The sequence below is a fragment of the Anolis sagrei genome, chromosome 6 (genome assembly GCF_037176765.1).
Source record: "Anolis sagrei isolate rAnoSag1 chromosome 6, rAnoSag1.mat, whole genome shotgun sequence".
In the NCBI taxonomy this organism is placed as follows: Eukaryota; Metazoa; Chordata; class Lepidosauria; order Squamata; family Dactyloidae; genus Anolis; species Anolis sagrei.
Window position 1 is genome coordinate 31,742,501 of NC_090026.1, and position 26,915 is coordinate 31,769,415.

The window sequence follows — 26,915 nt, forward strand, 5'->3', positions numbered from 1 at the left end:
TTGGGCATTTGAGATTTATTTATTTAGAAGTTTGTCAAAGAGGCTATTTGGGTGGGAGGGAATGCTGGACACACTTGGCATTCTAGCCACTGTACCAGTTGAGGCTTTCACCTCAGCACTAACTCTTAACTGGTAGTATATCAATTGGTGGCCCAGCAATGAACTAATCATCATATCTCAACATTCAGAATAAACAATGGTATAATTTCATGAAATTTGGCTTGTGAAGTGCACACCATTTCAGTTTGCAAGCCGTGACACATCAACCAGCCACAACCTGAAACCATTATATTTATATTGGCACTTGAATTGCCTTATTTAAACAATGGCTTTTCATGATGTCCAAATCTGCATCCCTACTTCGTTTTTCTAGTTACCTGCAGAGAAACAAACTATTAACATCAGAACCAGGGAAGTCAGATATTTTGGGGAGCATTTGCTGTGCAATTGATGCAACAAATCATCACTTATATCGAGGTGTGAAGATATGCAGTAGTTTATTTCAGCCTACATTATATTCTAGACAAAAGTATGTTAACTGTAAAAAATTACATTGAGTGACTGTGGCTTTCCCCTTCAGCAAAGTACAATCCTGTCTTCTCTATTGCCAATACTAATGACACCAAGGGGGAAAAGATTGCAGGGCTAGATAACATGTTAAATCTAGAGGTGTGAAAAAGTAACAATCAAGGATCTGGTAATGAAGTGTTTGAGTGAAACTAAGATAACCTGGACAATTAATAAGTTAAAATAGACTTCCTTGGTATGTACATTCTACATTAATACTCAGAACTTCTCCAAACTGCTTTCATTTTGTGGTTCTGCAATACTTTTGCAAATAATAAGCAGAACTGGGAAGTTCCAGCAAGGAACTTGCACATCTCAAGCTTGCACATCTCAAACAACAATACAGTACACGTTTGGGCCATTGGCTTTATTATTCTGACAGGAAGGACGCACAAATGAGCATGAGCCAAATTCATAATATTGTCTTAAAGGTCCAATAAAGATTTTGGCATTTGTCTTGATCAAGACAGCTCACTATCTAAAGAGATTTTTTTTAAAGAACCCTTTTAACTATGGTGGATTCTGTGGGCCCTTCCAGACAGCCGTATATCCCAGAATATCAAGGTGGAAATCCCACATTATCTGAGTGTGGATTCAGGGCCCTTCCACACAGCCCTGTATCCCAGAATATCAAGGCAGACAATCTCACATCAGTGTGTGGACTCGGGGCCCTTCCACACAGCCCTATATCCCAGAATATCAAGGCAGACAATCGCACATTATCTAAGTGTGGATTCAGGGCCCTTCCACACAGCCCTATATCCCAGAATATCAAGGCAGTAAATCCCACATTATCTGAGTGTGGACTCGGGGCCCTTCCACACAGCCCTATATCCCAGAATATCACAATCCCACATTAAGTGTGGATTCAGGGCCCTTCCACACAGCCCTATATCTCAGAATATCAAGGCCAAAAAAAATCCTACAATATCTTGCCTTGAACTAGGAGTCCACAGTCAGGTAATGTGTGATTTTATGCCTTGATATTCTGGGATATAGGGCTGTGTGGAAGGGTCCTTTGCCTTGATATTATAGTCAGGTCTATTCCCCTCCCTCTCCCCCTACTCAATTCCTAAGGAGGCTTCCAGCTTCCCTAGCAGCGGTTGCTACCTCTATCTTTAGCCACGCCTTCTTCTAACAGCCACCAATAAGCAGCTGACACGGACAAAAGACCCGCCTCATCTATATTTGCCTACGCAAAAGCCTGCCGCTTCAGTCCTTTTAGGTCCCCGACTAGTTGTCTACTGCAGTGCCTGGAAAAAAACCCGAGAAAAGTCTGTATATCATCAAAAGGAGGGGGGAAAGGGTGAATCCTTTAGACTAGGCATGGGCAAACTTGGGCCTTCCTCCAGGTGTTTGGGACGTCACCTCCCACCATTCCTAACAGCCTCAGGCCCTTTCCGTTGGAAGGGGCCTGAGGCTGTTAGGAATGGTGGGAGGTGACGTCCCAAACACCTGGAGGAAGGCCCAAGTTTGCCCATGCCTGCTTTGGACCAGTCTTAGTGAAGCACAAGCCAATCAGGCAGTACGCTAGCCGCCCCTGAGGCTGTAACAGGTATGGGTCCTTCCTGGGTGTCGTCGCATTTGCTTCTATGAGGCCCCCTTTTCCGCCGCCGGCGGCACCGCTGCGAGATGTCTGCGTGGAGTTGTCACCGCTGAGGTTGCCGGGGCCTGAGACCACGCCGGGGCCGGGGATGGGGGTGAGCGGGGGCTCCGGAGGCGGAGGCGGGGCCTTCCTTCCCGAGCGGCTGCGGCTGCCGGTCTGCTGCTTGGGGGTCTTCGTCTGCTACTTCTGGTACGGCGTCCTGCAAGAGACAATGTGAGTCGCCTCGAGAGCGAACGCGGCCTGCCTTCCTCCCCTCCCTCTAATTTATTTCTCTGGGGTTTCCTGCACGTTGGAGAATTTATTTATTTATTTATTATTTATTTATGTACCATATTTATATGCCGCCCTTCTCACCCCGAAGGGGACTCAAAGCAGCTTACAAGATATATCTATATCTATCTATCTACCTATATTGTGTGTGTGTATATCTATCTGTCTATCTATCTATCTATCTATCTATCTATCTATCGATATAGATAGATAGATCTTGTAAGCTAAAGAAAAACCCTTAAAGAAGAACAATGATATGTTGCATGTTCCAGAGCAGGCAAACCAAACAATCTCCACATCAACACTGACAAAGAAGCAGCAAGAAATACTGTTTACCCACAAACATAAAGAAATTACATATATTAGAAACCAACACTTTCTCATTACTTTTCGAGATCACCAGACTGGGCCATAGCAGGGGACGACTAGTAATATTATAAATGTTATATGTATATACAATGTATTATTATATTATTAGCATAGCACAGGAGACAAGAATGCGTGCAGTTTGGCACCACTTGAGCTGTCATGGCTCCACGCTGTGGAATCCTAGGATTTGTAGTTTGCCGAGGCCCCAGCACTCCTTGGCAGGGGAAGCAACAGGCTTTGTCAAATGACCACTGCCATGATTCCATAGCATTCAAGTGGTGTCAAACTGTGTTAATGTCACAGTGCAGATCAGGTATAAACCCCCTATGGTGCAGTGGTTTTAAATCGCTGAGCTGCAGAACTTGCTGATCGAAAGGTTGCCGGTTCAAATCCAGGGAGTGAGGTGAGCTCCTGTCATTAGCGCCAGCTTCTGCCAACTTAGGAGTTCAAAAAGATGCAAATGTGAATAGATCAGTAGGTACTGCTTCTGTAAGAAGGTAACAGCGCTCTATGCAGTCATGTTGGCCACATGACCTTGGAGGCATCTATGGACAATGCCGGCTCTTCAGCTTAGAAATGGAGACAAGCACCACCCCAGAGTCGGACACAACTAGACTTAATGTCAAGGGAAAACCTTTACCTTGCCTTCCTGGTGGCGCAGTGGGTTAAACCGCTAAGTTTGTGAACTTGCTGACCAGTTCAAATCCGTGGAGCAGGGTGAACTGTCGTTAGCCCCAGTTTCTGCCAACTTAGCAGTTCAAAAACATGCAAATTTGAGTAGATCAATAGGTACCGCTTCGGCAGGAAGGTAACAGTGCTCTGTGCAGTCATGCCAGCTACATGACCTTGGAGGTGTCTATGGACAACACCGGCTCCTCGGCTTAGAAATAGAGATGAGCACCAACCCCCAGAGTCGGACAGAGCTAGACTTAATGTTTACCTTTACTAGATCAGGCACAAACCACAGTCCTCCAGGCATTTTGGACTTCAGCTCCCACAATTCCTAACAGCCTCAGGCCCCTTCCTGAGGCTGTTAGGAATTGTGGAAGTTGAAATCCAAAACACCTGGAGGGCCGAAGTTTGTCCATACTGGTGTAGATGCATTCCTAATCCACCTGCAGCTTGGCTGCTTTTTATTCTTTGATCTGGGCTGGTAGTAGGTTTTGCAGCATACTTTCGGTGGATGGCATTTTCCAGAAAATAAAGCCCCACCAATGTTAATATACAATGGGAAAAAATAGTTTACTAAATCAATTCAGTGGAAACACATTCAGTATGTAGATTCTCATTAAAGCTGATTTGCTAGTAAAACTGAATTACTGTGATGCAAAATGATGCATACGTTATGTTTATGTCCCCAATATGAAATGTTAGGAAGGTCTGATCTACTGAATATATAGAGCAGTGTATTGTCAAAAGCTTTCACGGCCCAAATCAATTCTTTCCTCCCACTCTTGACATTCCACGGGTATATATGTTGCACTTGCTTGACTACCCCCAGATTCTATAAAGAAGCCAGCCATAGATGCAGGTGAAACGTCAGGAGAAAATGCTGCTAGAACATGGCCATACAGCCTGGAAACCACACAACATCCCAGTGAGACACCAGCAGTCTTTGGCAATGAAGGCCAAAGACCTTCTAAAACTACATTTCCCATAATTCCATAACATTGAGTCATGGCAGTTAAAATGGTCTCAAACTGCATTCGTTCTACACAGTGTAGATGCACCCTAAATCTTATTGAACTTGGGGACACCCTCAAATCATCTGTCAAATGACCTGAATTTTCAAGAAACTCTTAGACAAGGAATACATTGAAGTGTTTCGTGATTTCCTTCCTCTGAAACATAGCCTGCAGCACCTGGTATTTATTGCTGGTTGCTTAGCTTCCAAAAATCAAATAGAATCTATTGGCAGTAGGATATTTAGGCTACTAGCTTACTTCATATTAGTCACACATAGACACTGTAAAGTTCTGGGGGAAGGATTAATGAAGGTTGAGAGGGAGAATGAAGAGAGTGTAGGCATAACCTTAATAGGTTATTATGATTATTTATTCCAGGCCTTTAATTTTTCTGTATGATATTCTGGTGGAATTTCGTCTTTCCTTGGATACTGCTTTCTTAGGAGGAGATTTTATATGGTTTGGATTTTCATAATTTAATTTGTAAATGTTGTTTCAGCCTGAAGTTAACTTTCTTAAATGCACTTCTTTCTCTTGCTTCCTTTTGTTTTCATTGTCTTTTTTCTCCTGCTAGAGTTTTTGCTTGAGATTTTTTTGTTTTCCTTCTATCTCCAGTTGTTCTGTGGCCATTTTGATAAGATTTACAATTTTTATATTCCCTAAAGAGACTTCAGCTGTCCTGATTTTTTTTCTGTACTTCTGATTAATTGATCCCTCTTGTATTCCTGTGACTTTATAAAGCAGATTCTGCTTATCCTTTCATCAGTTACTAAAACACCAGGAAAAGAAGTAAATGCTCTCTTTAGCCCGTCTATGAAAGTCACTTGTAGTGAACCATTCCTGAAAATACGCATAAGTTATAGTTTTATCAGTGGATGTCTCGTTCTTTGCAACTAACTCTCATCTTCAATTTGCTTTTCTACAGAACAAGAGGCAAATATGGGGAAGGAGCAAAGCAAGAGAAATTCAGATTCGCTTTGTCTTTGGTCTTTGTTCAATGTGTGATCAATGCCATATTTGCTAGGATATGTAAGTATTTCCAAAGAAATAAGAAGGCTGTTTGGTTCATGTTCATCCATTTCCGTGCCTTTGGGGCCTATTGTGAAACTTCTCTTTTTGAAAAACACCCTATGTTCTTTCATAGCTGATCCATAGAGAAAATTAAGTCTTGTTTTCTCACTCTCTTATTCTTGTCAGTCCACACAAACCTCAACTGCTTGCTCTGAACAGAGGGATATGGGTGAACAAAGGCAATCATTCTGTTGCTTATGTGCCTTTTGTCTTGCTTCCCAAGACTTTAAGTTAAGAGCAGAGGACTGCACGGAAAGAGGACTATTTTCCCCTCTCTCTTGCTTTGTCTTATCCCTCATGCATTCAGAAGTAGTTTGAAAAGAGAAGAAGCTCAAATATATGGAGGGAAGATGGTATGAGAAAGATGTCTCCAACAAGAGCTTAGAAGTAGGCACCCTTTATTTATTACAGAGTCAGAAAAATAGGAATGTGTGAAAGGGCATGAACTCATTTATTCTCCTAGTGCATTTGAGCCAACATTGTTTTCTTCGGGTCTTCTTAGATGTGTATTTACATATGTGTCGGAAGAACATGCAGAAGATTAATACTACATATTTTTCTTCTCCTTCTTCCCTGACTGTGCTGCTGGGGAAAGTGCCATGTTCCTGTGTTTTATATTGCTTTGACAAGCTCATGTACAAAACTTTAGAAATATGAGGGAGAATGCAGAAAGCTCTTCCTGATGTCTTCTTCGCTTTGTATCCACCTTACCCATGGTAAAGGAAGTTAGTTATACCACCATACTTGTGGGTGGGCTGGGGCTTTATGTCTTTCCCCTTAAACGCCTTTTCCAACAGTAGCCTGCTTTTTGAAGAGTCAAATTAGCTACTATATGCAAATGTACTAGAGAGGGATAAACAATTGTGTATGTATGTATAATTTGATAATAAAAAGAACTAACAGAGAGAGAAATGCCTTTTCTTCTACTCGCCTATTCCCACCTTTGTTAACAACAACAACACACATATAAGTTATTGGTGCTACTTTTCATTTAAAGAAAAATAGTGGGAGAAAATTTGCCTGAGATCATTTGCCAGCCATAGATGTAGAGGGGCTTTTAGCTTTGCTCCCAAATTTTAGATTTACAAGTGACACAAAATGTACAAACTGCACAAAATAAGGTGCATGTAATCCGCTTGCTACATTTCCTTTTGCTTTGAACTTAAAAACTTGGAGAGAGGTCACTTTGCCCGGGCATTTCAAACCTGGAAGTCTTCCAGGTATGTTGAACTATGAAACTTACTATCCCCAGCAAGGCAGGCAAGCAGGCTGGTTGGCGATGACTGCGCCTGATTAGGGAGCATTGATCTTACTTTTTTCCTTTTGCATGCTGAAGTAAGATCTTCATGTAGCTGTTCCTATAAAGAAATGCTTTCTTTTGCCAACACATCTGTTTCTTGCACATTTTCTCCCCAATCAGTGATCCAGTTTTTTGATACTGTCAAAGTGGACCGGACCCAGAACTGGCTTTATGGAGCTTGCTCCCTCTCCTACCTGGGAGCCATGGTCTCCAGCAATTCAGCTCTGCAGTTCGTCAACTATCCAACTCAGGTGAAGAATCACAAATCTCCAGGGTGGGATGATGAATTAGATGAATAGGAGCAGAGATTTGGAGAATGGGATATCTCAGAGACATCTTCCCCTTTCTGGTGACTTCACACTTCACTGCAGACTGTATTTTAAGTACTGAGGATAATGCTGAGAATATTACAAAAGCTGGAGACCTTATTTCTGTATCAGATTCAGGTGGATATGCTTTGTTTTTACCTAATAATTCATAAATGATTGTTGGATTGGAAACAGAGAAGTAAGAGTTCCTCCAAACTGCTGGGCAAAACTGGATGTTCATCAGAACCCCCAAGTTGGCTAGAGACACCCCAACAGTACTGCTATTTCTATTTTGCAAAGAGTGTCCAAAATGATCAAATGCAGCCTAAGACATATGTCACATGTCTTCCAAGTTAGGAAGCTCCACTCCCTTTGCTGAAATTCTGAAACTATCACTGGATTAGTGTGCAGTAAAGAAGACCTCTTTCTTTGGGGAGGAAACATTGGACAAGATTCCTAAGTGGGCTTTCATTAAACAGATTCTGGCAGGTTTTATGTCTATCCAGCATTTACCCAATATCCACTTGTCAGGTTGCTTGGAACTTCCCTGTAATCAGCTACACTTTTCTCTATTTTTACTCATTTTCTGCAATACATAATTGAAATGGCAGAGGTGAGAAAGCAGTGCACAGTATTTCTGAATTTGTTGTGCAATGATACAAATGGATCTGCCCTGGGCTAGGCCCTGATAGCTTTTGGCTCTAGCCATGACTCTGAAGTGGGGGTTGTGGCCCCATGGAAAGAGAAACTTTGATCTGAGCTGAGAGTAGGAAATGAAGCTCTGTAGGGAATGCAAGGCAAGAGTTTAATAAATGAGTGACTTGTGGGGGTGTATAAATCAACCAAGTATGTCTTTTGACGTATCTCAAAGGCTTCGTAGGCAAAGAGAAAGCTAGTAATGACAGTAATTTAGTTCAGTAGTGTTCACTAACTACTGGGCTAAGACACAGCAAAATCGTTATATAAATATGTGGTGGAGTAAAGTCTAAAGAAAAGAAAGATGTGCTAGAGAAGAACAAGCATGACAAGGGAGGAAGTGAACACAAGGGAGGAAGTGTAGTGGATAAACAGAAAAGAGATAAAAGCTTAACATGGATGTAGAACTTGCAAGGAGTTGAAAAAAATGTATTCAGCCAAATCTCTCCTTTTTTTGTTTTAGGTTCTTGGAAAGTCCTGTAAACCCATCCCAGGTAAATAACCCTTGAGTCCTTTACCAGAATCATGTGTGTTTTATCGGAACGGCTTGGGTGAATTGCATATAGCTAATTGAAACGAAAGACTACAGTTTGACAGGCCTTCATAATGTTTTTCGAAAGAGCTGGCATGAAAACAATTTTTTTGTTTTGGAGGAGGGTGCGTGTTTTTGGCTGCATGGTTTACAGAATTTATTTATTTATTTCTAATATTTGTCTCAACCGGGGGGGGGGGGGGCGCTTAGGGCAGCTTACAGTTGGCAACATTCAGTGCCCCCATATACAACAAATAAAACAACAGTTACATAATAAGTACACCATTAAATTCATTAAAATCCATTTAAAACAGTACTAAATTGGTTGGCCATATCTAAATCCGAGTGATACGACCAACTACTTAAACCGAAGCCTATTTTCCATAGCATTGTCATCCTTTTTATTGTCAGCCTGCTACCCAAATGGGTCCCACAACCACGTTTTCAACTTTTTCCTGAAGGAGAGGAGGGAAGCAGTTGACCTAATTTCGCTAAGGAGTGAGTTAAAGGGGGATTGAAATAGAAGTACAAGAGTGAAGTCATGTAGCCACTGAAAACCTACTTCAGTTCACTGGAAGAACTTGGTTTGTCTTCCTTTGTGGTTTGTGTATTGGTTTTTGTTTTATTAATCATCAAACCATATGGATGTTTTTAAACTTTTAGGAATCTTCTGGATTACAAATAGACAAGAAAACCAACATTTTCAGGTCATTTTGTTATAAAAATGGCTCCCAGTCTTTTTTTGGATCTTGCTCTGTTCAATATGGTGTTTAGAGTGAGAAAATGAGTTATTGGAAAGGATTCTAAGATTTTAAAACATAGAAGGCAATGGTGAGAGGCTGAAAACCAGCCCAAATCTGCTTCCTGATGTTTACATCATTATTACATTATGCTAGTCAGATACAAATGTGATCTCCAGAAATATGTTCTCAAAATCCTTCTTGTTCATAAAACTGACTTGTGTATCCTCCTCTGTGAAAAATTATATCCTTGTTTCATTGTAAGTATGCATGATGAAAACAATTTCTAGTGGTTAGGATTACTTTAGTGTCACTGGAGAGCCATGTTTTTCCTCACTATTTCTATTTCTTTTTCTAGTCATGCTCCTGGGGGTGACGGTGTTGAGGAAGAAGTACCCACTGTCCAAATACATGTGTGTCTTACTGATTGTCACAGGGGTAGCCCTCTTCATGTACAAGCCAAAAAATGGAGGAGATCTTGGGGATGACCACATCTTTGGATATGGGGAGCTCTTGCTGGTAAGCCTGGAACTGCCTTGAAGTCTTTTGTTGGCAACATAGGAAATGAGAGATAGGTGTTCCTGGAAGAATAAGGGTGGTGGTTTGTTTGCTACTGTGGTGTCCTGACTGCAACGTGGCACTTTCTCATGTTGGGCAACCTGCAGCCCTGAGGCTAATTTCTGATTTGAAACACCCTTCCTTCATACCTATAGCAAAACTGATTTCTATCTTCTCTGCATCCTAATAAGGAAGAGTATGTAAAGAAAGGGATGACAGAAAGAATTGCCTCATCCATCCACCCACTTCCATGTGTTTCTAACAGATTTCCTGTTGCCCTCAAAAACAAAAAAAAGTTGCATATCACATATATTTTGTTAGGCCAAAGGGCATGAAAGGAGAGCCTGTGCTTGATCAGAGACTTTTATCATTTGGTTTTAATGCTAGTATATTTTTCAAAAAACTCCATGAGAAAAGGTATATATGCTAAAGGGTTTTCCTCTTCTTATCTCATTTGAGTTTTTTAACATTTTATCCTCCACATGTGGTCTGCCCACTGTCATTGTGATTGAGTTTATTGTAATGTTATATTTTATTGTATTCATATATTTTTATGTAATTATGATGCTGTTGCTTGTTGCTTATGTTTTTGGTTTTATCTTGCTGTAATATGTTGTTTGGGCTTGGCCTCATGTAAGCCGCCCCGTTGGGGAGATGGTGGCGGGGTATAAATAAAGTTTATTATTATTTGTTATTATATCCATAGTGAATTCTAAATGAGCGCATCAGATCAGGTTCACATTGCAGCTGTGTCAGGAATAAGAATCATGCAAGCCCCGAGGTATTTTTGCAGCTCTCAAAATCCCTCAAAATAAATATACCACACCCCGAAGAATGTAATTACACTTGCATAGGGTATGCTTTCTCACTAAAACAAATTCTGCAAAAAATTAACTTTTAAGAGGAAGATAAAAACTAGAAGCTGTTTTTAAAAATGAAGTAATATTTTGACTCCTTTTGGATTGTTATTTATTTGTTTATAGTCAATGAATATTTGTAAAAAGAAATAAAGGGCCACTTCCAGTTTCATTTGGAAGGGTTGGTGCAAAGCTTAAGCCCACTCCACCCTTCTGCCAGCTTTCCTGATGCTGCTTCATACCACATGAGGCAAGGGGTCTTGAATAGCAACATTTATTTTGGGTCCAAAAATAAAACTGAAGACAGGGTCCAAAAAGCTGTTTATAAAGCAAAGATTATAGTGACAATAGGCTGACAGCCGAATGTAGAACCCAATTCCATTTCTTTGTTGATGTGATTGTCCAATCATGTTGGTCAGGTAAACCTATTGACATTTAGTCACCACCTCGATTGCTTTAAGCAGTCCTACGAATACCCCCTTCCCCTGTTCCAAAGGATGGGGATAGAAATGTACTAAAAAAAATAACATATTCAAAGAAGGGTATGATATTTGACTCTCTCGTGCTTTCATTTGTTCTCAAAGATAATCTGGGACCCAATAGAGTTACATGTATGTCTTTATTCTCATCACAAATATAGATAGATTTTAAAAAGCAGTTCACAATGAAGACAATAATAATAATAACAATAACAATAATAATAATGATAACTTTGTTTTTACACCCTCCCAACCATTTCCCCGAAGGGTCTCGGGGTGGCTTACAAGCGGGACCAGGCCCAAAACATACAGTAAAATTCACCAACTAAAAAAGCAGTTAAAAACATAATAACATATAACAATTCAATTAAAATACAATTAAAAACAACAAAATATACTAGCAACGTTGAAACTGTATCAAATCAGACTCAGACAAGTGTTTAAAACACTCATACAGTAAAAACAACACATTAAAATCCAGTACAACATTTTATAAAAATTAAGGGTACTGATAGGTTTTGAGTGTACAGCAAAATGACTGGTAGACAGCTGGGTCTTCAAATTATGATGGAAATACTCCACACAGAGAATCTGATTGATGTAAATGGAAAGACTGTTCCACTTGATGGGAACCACAACACAGATCAATCATTAAACTCTCTGCCTCAGTCCATACGTCTGTGGAAAACAGCAAGCTGCCTTGTAGGATATGTCAACATAAAACTAATAAGACTATATTTCAGAGGAAGGAACTGATAAAACCACCTCTGATCATTCTTTGCCTAAGAAAACCCTTGCCATAAGTAGAGAGGAAGCTTAATACAATCTTAAATCTAAATTTTGTAAAGAATTGAGGGGTGGGTGTATTTAGCCTGCCTGGAAGTTAACAGGAAATGTTTGGGTCGTTATGTGTAGGACTGAAATCATTACATCTTTATTAGTAACTGTCCTTAAAAACTCCATATTGCCACCCTTGTAAACTGAAAGGTATAGTTCACTCAATTTGAGGAATGCTGGCAACTTCTGCATGTGCCTGTATGGTTTTCTACATTTTTGCCTTATAGCTCTCCTGCCTAAGCAGTAAGCCAGTGTATTGTTTTCTGCCATGCATGCGCCTGTCTTATTTGTTTCTATCCCACTTCCCCTTCCATCCTTGTTTCAGCTGCTATCTTTAACTCTGGATGGCCTGACCGGAGTATCTCAAGACCACATGAGAGCGCACTACCAGACGGGAGCCAATCATATGATGCTGAATGTTAATGTGTGGTCGACTTTGTTCCTGGGAGCTGGTAAGGACCTTCTTAGAGTGCAGTGAGTCAGGCCGCATGGGTGATGGGGACCAGGACAGCCTGGTTTATACTCAGTGGCACTAATCTAAATTATATCATGGGAGTGGCTGCATAGACTGCTTTGCATGCAGAATCAAAAAAGGAACCAAGCTTGGGACAGGCATTCATTGGCTCACTCCAATGTCAAAGGAAACTAAATATAGAAAGCACTCTGTTTTTGCTGCCACAGACTAGCATTGCAACCTAGTTAAAAACAGTTACAATATAGTTGAAAACTAGTCTGGAATCTTCTTTTTCAGAAATTTGATTTTACATCTAGATAGTATTTCACTATATTGTTTGACAGCAAACCAGTTTAAAACTGAGCACAAATAAGACTGCCCTTGATCACCACTTCATTGCAAGTCTCATTTATTTACTTTCCCACATTCTCTCTCTGGCAGCCTCCCAGTCCCTAAATAATTTTCTGCCTAGCATCTCCTGTTGCTTCTGGATTGTATCTGCTATGCAGTTCTTTAAATGGCCATGAAGTGGTACTCTTGCAGCTAGTACTACCACCTGTAAATTCCAAAAAGCATTTTCTCCCTGCAGTTTGGGTTTTCGCCTGGGCTCCAGTTTGGCAATAACTGTCTATTTCACCATTTGGTGTCTCCCTTGTTCCAGCAGCCCAGTTGCTGTTTCCATTCCACTCTCCTTTGAAGCATTAAGCTCTTTTAATTCATATTTATGTGCTCTCCTTCCTCCTCAAGCTTACAGAGGCTTTCTTGGTAGAAGAGGTTAGATAATGAATTAAAAAAACGAGTCCCCGGTAGCCAAAATATTTTAAAGAACAATTGTTCCCTTGATGGCATTTTACACAGACCGAAAGGTTGGCGGTTTGAATCCGGGGGGCGGGATGAGCTCCCTCTGTTAGCCCCAGCTTCTGCCAACCTAACAGTTTAAAACATGCAAATGTAAGTAGATCAGTAGGTACCACTCTGACAGGAAGGTAATGGTGCTCCATGCAGTCATGCTGGGCACATGAGCTTGGAGGCGTCTACTGACAACGCCAGCTCTTTGGCTTAGAAATTGAGATGAGCACCAACCCCCAGAATCGGACACGACTAGACTTAATTTCAGGGGAAACCTTTACCTTTACCTTTTTACGCCATATAAAGAAAGACAGCAGTAGTGTTGGACTACATCTGCCTGAAATAGTGAAAGTGGTAGGTACACTTGATCAGTTTGTTCTTTTGAAACTTTACATGAGAGAACTGCAGGAGCAAGGAACATGCCAGAGGTTGCTCTGGGCGGCTCAGCTTAGGGAGTTTACTGCCAAGACAGGTAAAAACCGAAAGCCAGCTGTGTCTCCCTTACTGTATGCATTTCCTATTTGATATGGGACCGCCCAGTTCTTAATTTGCCTGTTTAAGGATGTGGAAGTTCAAGGTGTGGGCAGCTGCCCAAACTGGGCAACTGACAGGGAAAAAAACCAATCAAGAATCCAGCTTGAAATGCCATGAAATTGAATTTTCCCTTAATGGTTAGCAAAAGGCGCTTGTGAGTCAAGAGATGCCACCAACCTTTGTGCATATCCTTGATAGATAGGAACATATTTTCCATGATGCATGCCAACGAGACCCACTGGATTATTACTGATGTATTCAGGATATCCCATCCTCCCCTTTCTTCTTTTGTTTCTGCACAAAAGATAATCCTAGTAAAGTGTTGGGAAAGGCTCCATACTGTGGTGCATGATCAAATAGCTCAGAAACAAGAGTATAGAGTTGTTTAACAGGATCCATACCCCTATACAGTGGATTCTCACTTATCCAACCTTTGCTCATCCAACTTTCTGCATTATCCAACACAGTCTGCCTCCTGCCCGGATCCACACTGTTTCAATACATTGCGATGTTTTGGTGCTAAATTCGTAAATACAGTATTACTCCACAACGTTACCGTGTATTGAACTGCTTTTTCTTTCAATTTGTTGTAAAATACGATGTTTTGGTGCTTAATTTGTAAAATCATAACGTAATTTGACGTTTAATAGGCTTTTCCTTAATCCCTCTTTATTATCCAACATTTTCGCTTATCCAACATTCTGCCGGCCTGTTTATGTTGGATAAGTGAGACTCTACTGTACTTCCATTTTCTTCAGTTCTGGTGAGGAGTTCTAGGGAATCAACTAGCAGCATTTTTGCATCAGTTTTAGTTCCATTGAATTCTTTGCCTCCCATTCTTGTGTTCTAACACACTTTGCAGTATTTCCTATCACTCTAACCTTCTTACTAATCAGTATTTTAAAATTTGGATTGGACCTGCTGTGCAAAACAGAGATGTTGGATGTTGTCACCTAGGCAGATAGTGTCAGGTCCAGTGACTCTAATGGATTATTGGCCTGATCTAGCGTAGCATTTTTTCATAACTCCATGATTCATGAATGGGAAGTCTGGGACTCCTCCTGTTGAGGAAATTTTGTCATTCCTCTACACTATCCAGGCTGACAGAAGATGATGGGTGCTAGAGATCCACAATCACTGTAGAGCCTTTTTCTTGTCGGCTGGATTTAGGTCTATGTCAGTGGAGTTGTGTTTGTGGGAATAAGAACTGAGTAGTTCTGTATTGTCCATATCCAGGAAAGGGCTGCTGTCAAGTTACTATGTATTCCCACCAGTTGTGCCTGTGAAGTTGGTAGAACTGAAAGAAGGGCTTCTCTTGTGGATATAAGGGGCTGGGCAGACTCATGTCACAAGATTTATTTCTTTATCATATCAGAAGCAAATCAAGGTATAGTTGTAATGTATTTAAAAAACACACACACACAGAGTATAAAACTTGTCATTGTATTTAATGTTCTTTGACCAATAGCTGGCCACTTGGAGTGCCTCTTGTGTTGCTGTAAGGTGGTCCTCTATTGTGCATGTGGCAGGGCTCAGACTGCATTATAATAGGTGGTCTGTGGTTTGCTCTTCTCTACACTCACATGTTGTGGATTCCCCATTTCTTAAGGTTGGCAGATGATATCACAATATATCGTCTGCCAAATAACCATAAATTGCTCAGTCATACAGTATTAGATTATTGCCTACTTCCCCATCTGCTCCCAAATTGGCGAATCTTCCTTTTGAAACAAAGAAGCAGAGAAATGAGGAATTGCTCTGTTCTTAACCCTTTTCTCCACCCTACAGGTATCTTGTTTACAGGAGAGATTTGGGATTTCTTGAGTTTCACTGAGCGTTATCCCAGCATAATCTACAACATCCTTCTCTTTGGTCTGACAAGTGCCCTGGGCCAGGTGAGTGAATTACATTTTCTGCTTTGTCTTCAGGCATTTGCTCAGTCTTTGAACAAATATCAGGATGTTGTCAGTCTTGTTCTATTTTTGAGAATTGTGGAATTTATAAACGTATTGTTTCAAGTTTCCTGCTGCTCAGATGATTTGAGACCATTCCAGAGAAGGAGGAATCCCAGCTCTTTTCAGGGTGCTCCTGAAAAGAGCACATGCATAAAATGTGTGTGATTTTAGATTTCTTACACAAAGCTCCTCTGTGGGTTTGCTGCATTTGATTCTTACTTTAAGCCAGAAATTCTGGCTTAAATTATGAGATAAAGTGAATCCATGTAAGAGCATGTTGGCTGCTTGCCTTTTTCTTCTTTCCTCTCTCTGTGAGTGGATGGAAAGGTGAGCTTTGTGTGACATCAGACGTTTGGGTTTGTAGCTAAGTACGTTAACCATCTTTTAACTAAAGTTTGCTGTTTTTCAGCAAAATTCAAATGGAAAAAATTGCAGACACAAAGATTGCCGACTGATTTGGGAATCAAGATGTGAATACAGCAGTATATTTTCTTGAACTACTCCAGTGCAAATTCCTAAAGATGTTTCCCCGCCCCTACTCTCTTTATTGCACACCATAAAGGGGGCATGAAGAAAGTTGCTTCTTAAAAGGAACCTTTGCCTAACTCTTTGAGTGCAAGGGGAAGATATGCCTTCTCTTTAGAGCTGTCTGCAGTAGCTATTTTGGGCGCTATGGAGATAGAGTATGGAATGTATATCACATTGTTTGGTCAGGCGAAAACGGGCTAATGTAAAGGGTACACCCTATGGTAAACAGGTTATCTGGAGAGAGTTCATTTCTGCTATTTTAGCTGCAATACATATTTTTCTCATTATTTTGTTGCAGAGTTTCATCTTCATGACTGTGGTGTACTTTGGGCCCTTGACCTGCTCAATTGTCACTACAACCCGCAAGTTCTTCACCATCCTGGCTTCAGTCATTCTTTTTGCCAATCCTATCTCCAGTCTGCAGTGGGTGGGCACTATCCTAGTATTCCTTGGTAAGTTTTGGAAGTTTAGCACAATTTCTCCCACATTTACTTAATAAGGGGTGCCAGCTCCACTTCCTAGCATAAGGCAGTTCAGCAAAGACTGAAGTCTGCTGTTGTAAATGAAACTAGTTAATTCCTTCATGTGAAATTAATATACCCTCTTCTCCAGTGGTTCTTAACCTGTGGGTGGTCCGCAAGGACAAAAATCTGGTCTGTGATCCTCCTTCCTCTTTATTTATTTTTTATTTTATTTTATTTCCGCTCCTTTCGCACCGCCTGCCACTCCTTCACTGTTGCTGACGATGGCATATGTTCTGTATCAGAAACTAGAGCTGATGTGGTCTATCCAATACAATTTTCTGAATCAGCACCCCAAATCAAATCTAAAGTTAACCAAAAACTGATTTGTAACCCTTTTGCTACTAATATTAGAGAGTGGTCCCTGATCAAAGTGGTCCCTGGTCAAAGTGGTTCCTGGTCAAAAAAAGGTACAGATGGCAAATAGTTCCACCCACAAAATGAAGCTGGCATGTGCATCCTTGGCAGCCCTCAGAGCAATGCAGAATTACACAAATTCTCTGTATTTTTAATGGTGGTGGAGGAGGAACCCCATCCCCAAAAATGGCTGCAGGACAAAGAGAAGGGAGACAGGGACGGATTTGAAAAATGGTGGAACTGCTTGTCATGGGCCATATTTTTGCCATCTCTTCTCAAGCTAGGATGGTTTGCCCTGTTTACAGAAGCTTCCCATCTGCAAAGAGAAACTTTCCCAAGGATGGAGTAATTTGCTTATTACCTAGACTATCCTGTGGGCATCTCCCTTTAAGCCAGATCTTTCTTTTGTTTCTCTGCAGGACTTGGACTGGACGCCAAATTTGGGAAAGCATCCAAGAAAACTTCACACTGAGAGAACATTGGGTGGTTCTCTTCAAAAACCTCAAGCATAACGAACTGTTAACTTATTGTCTTGCTCCCCAGCACCTGTCACCAAAATGGACTCAGGATGTGTGCTGGGGGAAAAGGGATGGTTTTTATGTGAGTTTTATTCCAAAAATATTGGATTTTTTTAAAATGGAGAGTTTTCTTTTAATTCTAATCAAGAAGGAGAATGTTTTCCCCATCTGTTGCCCCTCTTTTTCACCAGGATTCAAAGCTGGTGCTGACAGAGGGCCTGAAAGAGAAATCCTTGATACTATGGGAGGAATGTTTCATTTCAAATAAAAGGATAAGAAAGAGACCTGTGTTTTCACCTCATTTTTCTTTTGAGATGCAGTCATTAATAAGCACCATGTAATCTTCCTCTACCAAGAGGCATTCTGAGTTTGCATTGTAGTAGAACAGGATTTCTCAACCTTGGGATTGGGACCCCTGGGGGGGGTTGCGAGGGGGTTTCAGAGGGGTCACCGAAGACTATCAGAAAACACATTATTTTCTGTTGGTCATGGGGGTTCTATGGGGAAAGTTTGGTTCAATTCTGTCATTGGTGGAGTTCAGAATGCTCTTTGATTGTAGGTGAACTATAAATCCCAGTAACTGCAACTCCCAAATATTAAGGTCTATTTCCCCCAAACTCCACCAGTGTTCACATTTGGGCATATTGAGGATTTGTGCCAAGTTTAATCCAGATTCATCATTGTTTGAGTCCACAGTGCTCTCTGGATGTAGGCGAACTACAACTTCTAAACTCAAGTTCAATGCCCACCAGACCCTTCCAGTATTTTCTGTTGGTCATGGGAGTTCTGTGTGGGAAGTTTGGTTCAATTCCATCGTTGGTGGAGTTCAGAATACTATTTGATTGTAAGTAAACTATAAATTACAGCAACTAAATTGTGCACAAATGACAAAATCGATCCTCCCCTAACCCCACCAGTATTCAAATTTGGGCATATTGGGTATTTGTGCCAAATTTGTTCCAGTGAATGAAAATACATCCTGCATATCATATATTTACATTCGATTCATAACAGTAGCAAAATTACACTTGTGAAGTAGCAACGAAAATAATGTTATGGTTGGGGGTCACCACAGCATGAGGAACTTGTATTAAGGGGTCACAGCATTAGGAAGGTTGAGAAACACTGTAGTAGAGCTTGTAGGTGCACAATTCGGTTGAAATAATTTAATTGAAAAATACTATTCTGTGTATGTCTATTTTGAAGTGCCACTGTAATTCCTCTTTACTGACATTTCCCCACCAAACTTTAGATGGTGAAGATTGGTGTGGGGAAGGGGGAAAAGGAGGTGAATTAGTTTCTTTGTTTAAGACCTTTTGTAGGCCCAGTTGGAAAATTCAACAATAAAGGTAGAATTGTAGACAATTCAGAAAGATCCCAAGATTTCAGGAAAAAAAAAATACTTTCCCTTCTGCAACTACAACTCCCAAAAAGTCTCAGCCAGATGTGTCTGTGTCTTGAGCAGCTGGTGTATCGTGGGACTGTGGTCTAAAGCAGGAACTTCTCCAAGCTCCAGGCAAAAGACATGGTGGAGTTTGAATCCATCAGAATTTTGTACCAACCTGACATACACAAAAATAAGCAGATGCATTTGGCAAGAGGAAGTGAGTTGGGCAGAGCCGTGATATTCTCCATTTATCACAAGATGGTCATAGTTCCAATTCTCATGAGTACAGTGAGAAACGTGCCAAGACAAGTCACAGATTTACAAATAATGAAGTAAGTGGGAGTCCAAATTGCATATATTGATCCTTATGGCCATGAGCACTGTTTAGATCAGCCTGGACATTGCAAGCTGCCACTTCTTCTTTTCCTCTCCTGTCCGCTTGGCTCTTGGACCATATGTAGAATTGGCTGCACTAACAATAGCCTGGAATGGCCAGAAGCCATTTTTATGATCACAGGAACTCTTTTATGTGGTGCTTGAGCTCTTTAGCATTCAAATACAATAGGACCACGTTTTTTAAAAGGAGAACTGGAAGGGAGAGTGCAGTTTCTGTACTCGGTGTAAAAACATTTGCATAGTTTTCTTAAAAGTATTCAGATAATGGAGTAGCAGCAGCTGAGGTTGCCTGGAAGGAGCAAGTACCACATTGTGGTAGCTGTGTTCCAGTCAAGTTTTAATTTCTTGTGTGAACTGAAGTAACAACCAGACTCCCTATGAGGATATGTGTAGCCTTTGAACAACAGTACTCAAATACACCCTTCTGTTGTGCGGTGTAGCTCTCCACTGCTGTTGCTTATATAGCACTTGGACAGTTAGAACACTGAAAGCTTTCTTCTATCATTTTTCAACCTAGCCAATGGCCCTCCAGAATTTCAGGCAGGACTTTTTCCTAGATATAATAATAATAATAATCATCATCATCATCATCATCTTCTTTATTTAATACCCCGCCACCATCTCCCCAATGGGGACTTGGGGCAGCTTACATGAGCCCGAGCCCAACAGCATATTGCAATAAAATTAAACCAAAATACAAAAACAACACAGTAAAATACATGCAACATATCAGTACAAAAAATGATAAAGCAAAATCATACACAATAAAATAAAATAACAATGAGTAGGTCACATGTGCAAGATAAAAACTAAGATACTAAAAATACTAAAATCAGGATGAGACAGGAATGGAGCAGATTGTTTGTGAGGGAGAAACTCATAAAAGAACAAGGTCATAAATATAGACCTTCATACAGGTGGGGAAATATACTCTGGAGACAAAAACCGTTGAGGGGGAGCAACTGTGTATGATAATATGGCTACTCTCCAAAAGCGCATCGGAAAAGCCAGGTTTTGAGATCCCTCTTGAAAATTTCTAAGGTGGGGGCCTTCCTAATCTCACTGGGCAATGAGTTCCAAAGTTTGGGGGGGGGGGCACAGAGGAGAAGGCTCTCTCCCTTTTTCTTACAAGACGAGCCTGTGATAATGGCAAGGGCGAAAGGAGAGCCTCCCCCGAGGATCTAAGAGCTCGGGCTGGTTCATGGAGAGAGGTAATCATCGTACACAGGTAATCATTGTGTAACCCACCCCAGTACTTCCAAGCCTTGATATGCTTAGTTTCACAAATATTGTACAAGTTTGGGGGTGTTTTGGGTGATAACAATAGCTGAATACTATAATAATAATAATAATAATAATAATAATAATAATAATAATAATAATAATAATAATAAAACAACTTTATTTATATCCTGCTTTTCTCCCCAATGAGACCCAAAGTAGTTCACAACATAGTACAATACAAATCAAAGCACATTTAACATAAAACAAGACAAAATCACACAAATCATAATAACATCCACAAATAAAATATAAATAAATATTAAGCTTTAAAAACATTTAAAACCAATTACAATGATTGTGGAGACTCATCAATTAAATAGAATATTTTGCTAAGCTCAGTGCAAATTGACCTTGCTGTCATTAGTAATTGAATTCATTCTTCAAAAGCTTGCTTGCAGGTAAGTCTTCAAGTGATTCTTGAAAGACAACAGGGAAGGGGCAGTTTTAATCTCAATGGGGAAGAAGTTCAAAAGAACTAAGGAAGGTACTGAGAAGGCCCTCTCTCTCGTTGCCTTAAGACAGCGTTTCTCAACCTGGGGGTTGGGACCCCTGGAGGACTTGTGAGGGGTGTCAGAGGGGTCGTCAAAGACCACCAGAAAACACAGTATTTTCTGTTGGTCATGGGGTTCTGTGTGGGAAGTTTGGCCCAATTCTATCGTTGGCGAGGTTCAGAATGATCTTTGGTTGTAGGTGAACTATAATTCCCAGCAACTACAACTCCCAAATGTCAAGGTCTATTTACCCCCAAACTCCACCAGTATTCACATTTGGGCATATTAAGTATTTATGCCAAATTTGGTCCAGATCTATCATTGTTTGAGTCCACAGTGCTCTCTGGATGTAGGTGAACTAGGTGGTCCTGAGGTATAGATGGATTTGCTTGTGCCTATGACCCAGGAGACAGAAAGTGTGTTTGAGCTCATACAGTAGCAACGAAAATAATGTTATGGCTGGGGGTCACCACCACATGAGGAACTGTATTAAATGGTCGCAGTATTAGGAAGGTTGAGAACCATGGCCTTAAGATGAAGGACTCTGCAATAGTTCAAAATAATAACTCCTCCAAGCTTGCTAAGGAAGTTGTCTGCAAACACTTAGAAACAAATGCGGTCATTGCTAATTGTCAACACGGATTTAACAAAAACAAGTCATGCAAGACTAATCAGATCTCTTTTTTTGATAGAGTTACAAGCTGGGTAGATGTGGGGAATGCCATGGATGTAGCGTATCTGGACTTCAACAAGGTCCCCCATGACCTTCTGACAAACAAACTACTCAAATTTGGGCTAGGCAAAACTATGGTTAGATGGATCTGTAATTGGTTAAGTGGACGAACCCAGAGGGTGCTCACCAATGCTTCCTCTTCATCCTGGAAAGAAGTGACAAGAGGAGTGCCATAAGCAGGGTTCCATCCTGGGTCTGGTCCTGTTCAACATCCTTATTAATGACTTAGATGAAGGGTTAGAAGGCATGAACATCAAGTTTGCAGACGACACCAAATTGGGAGGGATAGCTAAAACCCCAGAAGACGCGCAGAATTCAAATCGATCTTAACAAATTAGAGAGATGGGCCAAAAATAACAAAATGAAATCCAAGAGTGACAAATGCAAGATACGTACTTACTTAGACAATCCCTCGTTATCTGAGTAGGATTGTCTTCCAAGATCAGTGTACTGGGTCCGTAGGTGCAGTGGATCCCTATTCCTGATCTACATGTTCTCCCGCAGTGAGGGCATTGGTTTCCAGGTAGAAGGCAGTCCCGATCAGGGTTGCCTTGATGCACCTTCCTCTTGGCACGTTTCTCTCTTTCGTTCTCCATTCGTGCCGCTTCAAATTCTACAGCACTGCTGGTCACAGCTGACCTCCAGCTGAAGCACTCACAGGCCAGGGCTTCCCAGTTCTCAGTGTTTTTAAGGTTGGCTTTGAGCCCATCTTTAAATCTCTTTTTCTGCACACCAACATTCTGTTTTTCGTTCTTGAGTTCGGAGTAGAGCAACTGCTTTGGGAGACGGTGGTCGGGCATCCGGACAACGTGGCCGGTCCAGCGGAGTTGATGGTGGAGGACCATTGCTTCAATGCTGGTGGTCTTTGCTTCTTCCAGCACGCTGACATTTGTCTTCCCAAGAGATCTGCAGGATTTTCCAGAGGCAGCGCTGATGGAATTGTTCAAGGAGTTGCATGTGATGTCTGTAGACTGTCCACATCTTGCAGGCGTATAACAGGGTTGGGAGGACAATAGCTTTATAAAGATACTCCACTTGGGCAGAAAAAAATGAAATGCAAAGATACAGAATGGGGGACGCATGGCTCGAGAGCAGTACGTGTAAAAAAGATCTTGGAGTCCTTGTGGAAAACAAGTTAAACATGAGCCAACAATGTGATGCTGCAGCTAAAAAAGCCGATGGGATTTTGGCCTTCATCAATAGAAGCATAGTGTCTAGAATAGATCCAGGGGTAGTCATGCTACCCATCTATTCTGCCTTGGTTAGACCACATCTGGAATACTGTGTCAAATTCTGGGCACCACAATTGAAGAGAGATATTGACAAGCTGGAATGTGTCCAGAGGAAGGCGACTAAAATGATAAAGGGTCTGGAGAACAAGCCCTGTGAGGAGCGGCTTAAAGAGCTGGGCATGTTTAGCCTTCAGAAGAGAAGGCTGAGAGGAGACATGATAGCCATGTATAAGTATGTGAGAGGAAGTCATAGGGAGGAGGGAGCAAGCTTGTTTTCTGCTGCCCTGGAGCAATGGCTTCAAACTACAAGAAAAGAGATTCCATTTGAACATCAGGAAGAACTTCCTGACTGTGAGAGCTGTTCAGCAGTGTGGTGGAGGCTCCTTCTTTGGAGCCTTTTAAGCAGAGGCTGGATGGCCATCTGTCGGGGGTACTTTGAATGCAATTTTCCTGCTTCTTGGCAGGGAGTTGGACTGGATGGCCCATGAAATCTCTTCCAACTTTACGATTCTATGATTCTAACTCCAGTTTCTATATATTTTTTTAATTCTGAAAAACTCCAGCCTGGCACCCACCCCTCCTTCAACTGAGGCCAATACAGACATGTGTTGCACCATTGGTTTTTTTTTTTTTAAAGAGGCCTGTTTTAATTAAACAGCAACTCCAAAGAGTGCACTAGGCCCGCTTCGATGCTTCCACTCGGCCTGCTTCCTTACTGCGGTGAACAGGAACAGGGGCTGTGAATGCAAAGCTGCCTTTGGAGCCAGGATGCCAAAGTCTCTGTGGAGCAAACTTTACACATGAAAGCGCGTCTCCACCAGCTGTCGCTACCAGCCTCCATCTGCTCTGCGCCTTTGGCCTCTCGCCCTTCCAGATGGGACCTTGATCTCCCTTCCCTCAGTGGCTGTTCAAAACTCACTCTTCCCCCTCCGCTCCCTATCTTTTTCAATTTTGCTCCAGTCTTCAACTGACTTTTATGGTAATCTGTCCTGATGTCTCTGGTCTATCCTTTCCCCTCTCTCTCCACAGTGAGGGGTTGTTGGTTTTTTTTAAAAGGATAATACTGAAAAAGTTAAACTGGGAGATTTCCCTGTTCTTGGATTCCTGTAAATCAAATACACAAAAGGAAGGCTTTTCTGTATTGTCGAAGGATTTCATGGCCGGAATCACTGGGTTGTATTTATTTATTTATTTATTAGTTGTACCTGCCACACTTTGCTGTGGTAAAACTTCCCTCCTCCTTTCTCTTCTTTCTTTCTCTCCTTCCTTCTTTCCCTCCCTCCTTTTCGCTTCCCTTCCTTCCCTTTTTTTCTTTTCTGCTCTCCTTCCTTCCTTCCTTCCTTCCTTCCTTCCTTCCTTCCTTCCTTCCTTCCTTCCTTCCTTCCTTCCTTCTCTGCCTCTTTCCTTCCTTCCCCTCCCTTTTTCTTTCTCTTCTTCCTTCCTTCCTTCCCTCCTTTTCTCTTCCCTTCCTTCCTTTTTTTACTTTTCTGCTCTCCTTCCTTCATTCTCTGCCTCTTTCCTTCCTCCCCCTCCCTTTTTCCTTCCTTCCTTCCTTCCTTCCTTCCTTTTCTCTTCCCTTCCTTCCCTTTTTTCTTCTATCCTTCCTACCTTCTCTGCCTCTTTCCTTCCTTCCCCTCCCTTTTTCTTTCCTTCCTTCCTTCCCTTTTTTCTCTTCTGCTCTCCTTCCTTCCTTCTCTGCCTCTTTCCTTCCTTCCCCTCCCTTTTTTCTCCCCTTCCTTCCTTCTTTCCCTCCTTTTCTCTTCCCTTCCTTTTTTCTTTTCTTCTCTCCTTCCTTCCTTCCTTCCTTCCTTCCTTCCTTCCTTCCTTCCTTCCTTCCTTCTCTGCCTCTTTCCTTCCTTCCCCTCCCTTTTTCTTTCTCTCCTTTCTTCCTCCTCTACCTGTTATTTGACTGTAACTCCCAGCAGTTCTCCTGATTGATCTATCTACTTACTATTTAACTCTATCTAATCTATATATCTTATCTATCTGGAAGATTGCTGGGAGTTGCAATCCAGGAATAGGAAATAGGAAATATGTACATATTTGGATGCTCTCAAAGAATTCCGAGAAGTGGTGCATTTGAAGCATCCTCCTGGAAAGTGTCCAGAGGAGGGCGACTAAAATGATCAAGGATCTGGAGAACAAGCCCTATGAGGAGCGGCTTAAAGAGCTGGGCATGTTTAGCCTGAAGTAGAAAAGGCTGAGAGGAGACATAATAGCCATGAATAAATATGTGAGAGGAAGTCACAGGGAGGAGGGAGCAAGCTTGTTTTCTGCTTTCCTGGAGACTAGGACATGGAATAATGGCTTCAAACTACAAGAAAGGGGATTCATCTGAACATTAGGAAGAACTTCCTGACTGTGAGAGCCGTTCAGCAGTGGAACTCCCTGCCCCGGAGTGTGGTGGAGGCTCCTTCTTTGGAACTTTTTAAACAGAGGCTGGATGGCCATCTGTCAGGGGTGCTTTGAATACAATATTCCTGCTTCTTGGCAGGGGGTTGGATTGAATTGCCTGTGAGGTCTCTTCCAACTCTATGATGTAGTGAATGGAAGTGTCTTATAACAAATGGCAAAAATCACACTTGGCTTAAAATATGTTTGTTATTTATTTATTTACAGTATTTATATATTGCTTTTCTCACCACTCAAAGCAGTTTACACAGAGAGGCAAAATTCAGGGCCTTACCAAAATTCAATGCCTAACCAAATTACTATCAACACCATAACAAAGCATAAAATCGATGGGACAATTCATCATAAGATACAATAAAAGACATTTAAAACATGAAATGTGAGAATTAAAACACCTAATAAATACATTAAAATATGGATGGTATAATCTGTAGATATGGAAGACTCATTTTATTCAACAAGAAAGGGAGAGACAAAAAGTCAACAATCATCTGTAATTCAACAGGCATACTTTAGCACTGAGTTGGTGTCAAAATACCTTTGGGCTGTGATTCACAACATTTTTGCACTGTGTTTACATGATTTTTGAATAGCAGTGGTCAGAAAACTTACTTTCCTTGAGTTCAACTCCACAAAATTCCCCAAATAGCCTGGTCAAAATTCATGAGTTAGTACACTTTTGATCACTCCAGTGGTGCCATTGGGGCTGGATTTTCCATCTCAAACACGAGAGATGGATAGATGGAGGAGATGTCTCACTCAGCAGAATGAGCAGGAAGGTACACATACGTGACTTACACATTTTGGAGTGAATGTAACCTAATTGATATTGAGACATGAAGGTTTCCCTCCTTCTGGTATATGACCATTATGTCCAGCATTTAATGTCGTCTAACTCCACCACTGAATAGCTCCCAGACAGGAAATGGTTCCAAACAAAATTGTTACCTTGATAGTATCCTGTACTACCTGTTCCAATTAACCAAGCACAATGCTGATTATTGCCATGCCACCGGGCTACATTTTCTCCCTGAGGAAATGCCTGGGGATTGCAAGCAACCTTGGAAATAGTTTAGACTGAGTGGTTCTCAATCTCCAGGCACTTCCAGGCCATCAAATGCTAATCAAGGTGGTCAGTTGAAACATTCACACCTAGCTCCAGCAGGCAAGAGTCCTTTGTCCCACCCTGGTCCTTCCACAGATATATAAACCCTTTTTTCTAGTTCCAACAGACCTCACTACCTCTGAGAATGCTTGCCATAGATGCAGGTGAAACGTCAGGAGAGAATGCCTCTAGAACATGACCATATAGCCCGAAAAACCCTACAACAACCCAGGTTCTCAATCTGTGGGTCCCAGGTGTTTTGACCTACAACTCCCAGAAATCCC

At 41.4% G+C, this 26,915-nt stretch overlaps 1 protein-coding gene across 1 annotated transcript; it reads left to right on the forward strand.

The window, feature by feature from the left end:
* The first annotated feature begins 2,083 nt into the window (after positions 1 to 2,083).
* Positions 2,084 to 17,875, forward strand: SLC35B1 (solute carrier family 35 member B1). The gene is made up of 9 exons (XM_060780836.2): positions 2,084 to 2,386; positions 5,423 to 5,526; positions 6,989 to 7,119; positions 8,336 to 8,366; positions 9,503 to 9,663; positions 12,201 to 12,327; positions 15,501 to 15,607; positions 16,494 to 16,647; positions 17,493 to 17,875. The coding sequence occupies exons 1-9, from the start codon at positions 2,160 to 2,162 to the stop codon at positions 17,543 to 17,545; spliced, it is 1,095 nt and encodes a 364-aa protein (XP_060636819.1). The 5' UTR covers positions 2,084 to 2,159; the 3' UTR covers positions 17,546 to 17,875.
* The last annotated feature ends 9,040 nt before the right edge of the window (positions 17,876 to 26,915 follow it).

What these genes read in the sequence shown, in the direction of transcription:
- SLC35B1 (XM_060780836.2), top strand. Translation starts at nt 2,160, where the DNA reads ATGAGGCCCCCTTTTCCGCCGCCGGCGGCACCGCTGCGAGATGTCTGC. An exon ending in TGCCATATTTGCTAGGATAT is followed by an intron (nt 5,527 to 6,988) that starts GTAAGTATTTCC and finishes CTCCCCAATCAG; the next exon opens with TGATCCAGTTTTTTGATACT. An exon ending in GTCCTGTAAACCCATCCCAG is followed by an intron (nt 8,367 to 9,502) that starts GTAAATAACCCT and finishes TTCTTTTTCTAG; the next exon opens with TCATGCTCCTGGGGGTGACG.